The sequence below is a fragment of the Pagrus major genome, chromosome 3, assembly GCF_040436345.1.
Source record: "Pagrus major chromosome 3, Pma_NU_1.0".
In the NCBI taxonomy this organism is placed as follows: Eukaryota; Metazoa; Chordata; class Actinopteri; order Spariformes; family Sparidae; genus Pagrus; species Pagrus major.
The window spans coordinates 17441021-17447020 of NC_133217.1; the positions used below are offsets into that span (position 1 = coordinate 17441021).

Here is a 6000-nt window from a genome sequence, read left to right on the forward strand (position 1 = left end):
CCGCACCAGTCCCCGCTACCCTCCCGCGTCTCCTCTCCTCCTCTCCAAGCTGCACAGAATAAAAACCTCTGCGCGTCTAACCCCCTCAGCTCCACACGCTCTGCCACACTTGGAGCTGCGTGGCGGTGACGCACCGTCAAAGTTGAACCTCGGTGTACTCCAGCTGCACCGCAGGAAGTCCTGTGTGTGCGTTTGAACGGTCCTCTGTGGGCGCTACGTCACTCCTCACTCTTATATTTCATATATAAAAAAGTGTGAATCTGAATATTGTGTGACGATCGTGGCGGTGCAGCTCCCTGTGGAGCGGAGACAGTGCTGCAACATGTTGCTTTAAAACTTTATGTGAACACTTGAGGCACAATGTGAACGTTTGTGACTGGATGAACATGTGCTTCAAAATGGACTGATCCCCCTCATAATAAATCATGTCCCGTTGCGCAACAGTGATGATCCGCACCTGTAATGATTATGGCAGCTTGGTTGTACTGGTGTTACAGACTGGGACTCACCAAAAGAGACTGACACTTACCTATGGTGGTTATAACCGTGATGGCAAAGTAAAATGACCCTGCGAATTTCCACTGCACCCCGGCTCTGTGGGGCTCAGCCTCCATGATGATGGTCTCCAGTTTGCGGTAATCATCCTCGCTGATGTTATATTTCCCCTGGAGACGCTTCTCCTCGGCTTCCAGCTGCTCTTTCTCCCGCATCTCGAAGTCGGACTCCAGGGCGTCAAAGACGGCGGCCCCGACCAGCAGGTACGTGAACGTGCAAATGATCAGGGACAGGGTCCGCACGTTTTGCCGCTTCATGGCCAACAGGAACCGGCGACCGAGGGGCTCATGTCCCCTCGGATTCCCCGGGAAGGCGCAGCAAGCGTGGGGGAAGCCGTGTGGACGGCGCCTGGAGGCGGAGGCGCAGAAAGGTGCGCTCCGGTGACGGTGGCCGCGGTGGACGCCGGAGTCGGAGCAGCGGTGGTACCCCCCCGCCTTGTGGTGATCCCGGTGACAGAAGCCCAGATCCTGCTCCTGGTTTGCGGAGAGACACAAGAGACTGCTCGATCGCCTGGACCAGGAGCCCTGCAGCCGAAAGACCCTGCGCAAGACCTGCCCAAACCAAGTCCTCCCGGTGCGCAGTGCCATCAACAAGCTGCTTCCAAGATCGCCTGTTGGTCTCTATTCCCCTCAAGTGAACAACGCTGATCTGAGTGAATTCTTCCAACCAATTAAATAATCGTTAATGGATCCTTTTTTTCTTTCCTTTTCTTTTCCTCTGATGCTCCACTCTCACTTTGTCTGTGCTGTGATTTAAAATGTCCTATCACTGAGCATCCTGGCTCTAAGTTTCAGCTAAACACCAACCTGTTCATTGTAGCCTCATCAGCAGTCAGCCTATTTTTAGCAGCCATCCCTCTCGCACAAAAGATCCCATTTGTGTGAAATCCTCAAATCTTCCCCGCAAACAGAGGACATCCTCATCAGGAAATGTGCTGAGTCGCCGATAAGACGGGAGGGTCACGGAGCAGCGCGGAGGAGCATCAAGTTGTGAAATGTTGCTCTCACAGTGCGCAGATCAGCGCATCGAACCCCTGGAACACAGCTTTAGTTCCCTCTCCAGCTGCTTTGCTCCTGGATCAACTCGCCACTTGTTACAGGAATAAAATAAAAAATATTCCAAGCACGCAACAGATCAGAGCAGACAACAGGTTCCACGAGAGAGAATCTTTATCTTTATCAGGCTGTGAAGAGGATGGAGGATGAGGAAGAAGAGACTTTACAGCAGGAGTAAACACACTGATGAAAGGCTACAGCGCGCTCCGTGCCCGCAGTGGCACTCATGCTCCGTTGCGCACATCCAAACCTCCTCTGCTCATCAGTTTCAGCTCATTTTGGAGAAAGAGGAATAAAAAATAGAATACATGTGTTTCCCTCGTCGTGCGGGGGCCTCTGACTTTAACCATGCGTGTCACGAGCTGCTCGTATTTTGAAGGCTCCACATTTTATGTCTCCACACACTCCAGACTCTAATCGGTGGGCGTTGCTCCTCCTGTCTCTGTGTTCTTCTCTCTTTCCAAGTGTCACGAATCATCCAGATTCTGGCCCTGAGTATCTGCTGCTGACTCTGGGAAGCTTTCTCTCAGGGAAAAAAAAACAACCTGCTGGGGCACAGCTGACTGACTGCATCCCCCCCCTCGTCTGCACACCGAGCGACCCCTCCCACACTGACCACTCCTACTCATTACATGGACAGAGATGGGTTACTCAGGCTCGGATGCTCACATTAGTGTTTTTTTTACATTCCGGCAGCAGAGAGAGATCAGCGCTCCAGTTCAGGCTGAGATGCTCAGAATGCTGCGCTGTCCGAGGTGCTGAAGGCTGATGGACTGAAGCGCTGCTGCGCAACATGCAGTCTAACTTGTTGTACACACACACACACACACACACACACTCTGAGGAATCATAGAGACGCGTCTTATGCAACAGGGAGGAATAAACACACAGAGATGTTTAAAGACAATCCAGCCTGGAAAGAAATTTTAAAAATAAATTTAAAAAATATAAGCACCTCTGCCTCTGAGCCTCAAGGGCCCCAAAGGTTCACTCCAAGTTCACAGTGTAGCAAATACCTTGTGGAAATTTGAGTAATTGCTAAATTGTTTGTTAATAAAATAAAATCCAGTTATTATCTGCTCATAAGAGTGCTGATAAAAACATCAGGTGAAGTTCTGTAGTCCACAAAACATTTCTGGATTCTCCTGAACAACTGAAGGAGATGGGGACTTGTTTTGAAACGTAAAAAACAACTGAATTAAAAACATAAAATGGCTCCACACAGCTCAGCCGGAGTCTATGGAAGCCTGGAGATCCCAAACTGACTTGTAAAGATGTTATTTACACCCAATTTAAAGCCAAAATCTTCTCCTTAGTTGCTAAGCTAAAAGCGTTAGCATGTACCCCGTCTGAAGTGGATGCATGATGGTTGAGGGTGTGAATAATGTTGTTTTTTTAATCTTTCATGTTTTTCAAATAAGTTTATGTTTTCTTTCATTTGTTTTTGTTTTTGTTTTTTTTTACTTTTTAAAATAAGTCCCCATCTGCTTCTACTCACTCTTTTAGCTTTGCAGCCAAAGAGACAAAAAAAGAGAGTAAATAACATCTTTTTAAATCAACTTGGGATCTTGGGGTTCCCAGAGACTTTAACTAGGTCGGACAAGCTGTATGGAGCCATTTTGGGGGTTTTCTTTTGTAGTTTTTTACATTTTAAAACAAGTCCCCATCTGTTTCAGTTGTTTAGGAGAATGCTGCCACGCTGTTTTCTCGTGAAGCTCCAGAAAAACATTGCGGACTACAAAACTTCACCTTACTTTCCATCAGTGCAGGGATGAGTAGATAATGACTGTGTTTTTATTTTTGGATGAGCTGCTCCTTTAAAGAAAACCTGATCTTGTGTCCTCATCTTGTCGGGGCCCCACAACCTATTTCTAAAGCCTTTATGTTTTCAGTTTTTAAATGAAAAATGTAACAATGCAGCTGCTGATGCAATAAATCCTGCAGTTCCAAGAGTCTAAAATGATTTGTGTTTTATTCATTCTTGCCTAGCCTGAAAGTTTTGATTTTATAGTTTTTGAAGTGTCTTTTTTTTAACTATATTATATTTGTGCTGGAGGAAAACTATTAAAAATTCATATTGGAGTCAACCTGATATTTATAGTTCAAATGAGTTTACAAGGCCTGAAGGAAGCCTCCCAGCATGCACTGCGGCAACAGACTGATAGACAAGTCTGGCTTCATGTGGGTTCTTCCTTTAGTGTTATTGTGATTTACACAGAGCTCTACTAGTTATTAGTTATTGCCCCAAATCACCCTATTGTAGTCACTAAATCTCAGTGTGCTGAGGGCAGAGCTTGTAAATCAGCATAATACAATACTGCACTCCTATATACGTATGATCACAGCTAAAAAAACAGGAAATAATCAGTACAATAATAATTACAATTAATACACACACACACACAATCCACACAGAGTAGAAAGATGGGAAGTATAAGGCGCCCACAGTTCATTTTGCCTCGGGGCCCCATAGGAGCTGACTTCAGCCCTGCAGAGAGAAAAGGACAACAGGATCCAAACATGAAGAGCCTGTTCCACAACCAGCTTCGAAACCTCAAAGTGCTCTTGAGCAAGGCAGTTAATCCCCTGCAGCTGAAGCACTGCTGTTATGTAACTGACACATGATCGTGACCACTGAATTTCACCTCCTGGCATCAGCAGAGGACAGAATGATGACAGGAAGGTTTCAGGAAAGGTTTGAAAAGGCACGCTCCCTTCTGCTAAACCTAAAGGCTCAGTATGTGCAGTTTAAACAACCGTCAGACTAATAAAATATGTATATATATATTTTAAATAAGTCTAACTTTGTTTCATTAGCATTGGTTTTTGTGCTCTTACTCGCCTCTGACAGAATGTCTCAGTGCCTGTTGCAATCACTTGAAGTTGTGAAGCGTGCCGGTGAAGGTCAAGTGCTTTGACTGAAAGCTACTAAACAGCTGCTAAATGAACACAAGGGTTTGTTTTGCTTTCATAGTTGTATTCATTCTGTTTAGAATCTGATATTATGGAGAGCCTGACTTACCTTGATAAAACCTTATTGATCCATGGAAACCAAAGATCAGACATCAAGACTGTATAGAACATAGACTATACATTTTAATAAGACATTATAATTACAATAGGATATAGTTTCAGTCATTTAAACATGCAAGAGGATTATATTAAATAAAGAACTACTCTCTATTATTTCCTGGTGTAAGTCTTTAATATTTACTTCCAGTTCTCTCCTCATTAAATCTGACTTGTGAAGCGTATTATTTGACTTCTGGTGTAAATCATAAAACCTTTGCATCTCATTGAAGGAGCTGTTTGACTCACTCGCTGTCTATTCACTGCAAAGATCAAGTAATCGGGATCATGACATCATTTACTATTGAGCTGCCAGTCATGTTTCAGTTTGTAGTTCTCTTATTTCCTGTTTTATTTTGAAGTTTTGCCCTCATGTGTCGTGTGTTGCTTTTCATTTCCTCCTCTTGTGTGATTTCCCGCCCTTGTTTCTGTGCTCACCTGTGTCTTGTTTGTCAGTCAGCCCCTGTGTATACAGTTCCTACCTAAGTGTCTTCCATTTGGTTCCCCACCATTTTGCATTTAACTGATCTGAGATAACCATACTACAGTACTGTAAGTGCAATTATTAACATTAGGCAACAAAGCTCCATTTATCATAATAAATCTAACCTTGAATATTTTTTTCAAAGCTTTTTTTAATATAGATTCTCTCCTCCCTATGCATCGTGCAGGTTTGATGTACAGGAGGTTGTCTTGTTTGACAGTGAGTATTATCACAACCTAATTCTCTATTGTTAAGCTTAGTTCTTTAAATTTAAGTACAAAGTTGTAAAACTCATCCTGGATGAGAAGGAGAACCAAACCACAACTGGAAATTCATACTTTGGTCTCATAAATGAGATCATTAGACAGCAGATGCTATTTGAAACACAAGTGTCTGTAGCCAACAACAGTGCTAATCAGGTAACATGACCAAGTTGTTGTTGTTTTTATCAACCTAACTAAAAAGTTGACTTATAATTTTAATCCAAACCATGATCTTGTCTTTAACAGACTCAAGTAGTTTGTGGCGCCTGAACCTAACCAAACTGTAAAAAAAAAACCAAAACATAACAATAAGACAAGTGAAGTCAACAAAGTCTTAAAATAATAAATCAGTGTTGACTTTTGGCTTCAGGTTGGACACCAGCACCAATTCCTGTGTTTGACTCAATCACCTTTACCGCAACATTATCCCAACTGCTCTTATCTCTACCCGGGACTCACAAGGTTGATCAAGCAAGCAAGTACAAGCCAATCATAGCACATTAGATCGTGACTTGGCGAAATACTCTTAGGTTCCCAGGTTTAAATAGCTAAATAACTGCCATTTGACTATTCT

General features: G+C 43.5%; 1 protein-coding gene across 1 annotated transcript in view; it reads right to left on the bottom strand.

The window, feature by feature from the left end:
- kcnk9 (potassium channel, subfamily K, member 9) overlaps positions 1–1142 on the bottom strand; it is a 46157-nt gene extending 45015 nt beyond the window's left edge. Inside the window, exon 1 of the mRNA XM_073463410.1 lies at positions 530–1142. Within this exon, the coding sequence (XP_073319511.1) occupies positions 530–1142 (613 nt within the window). The remainder of the gene's footprint in view (positions 1–529) is intronic.
- Positions 1143–6000: the final 4858 nt, after the last annotated feature.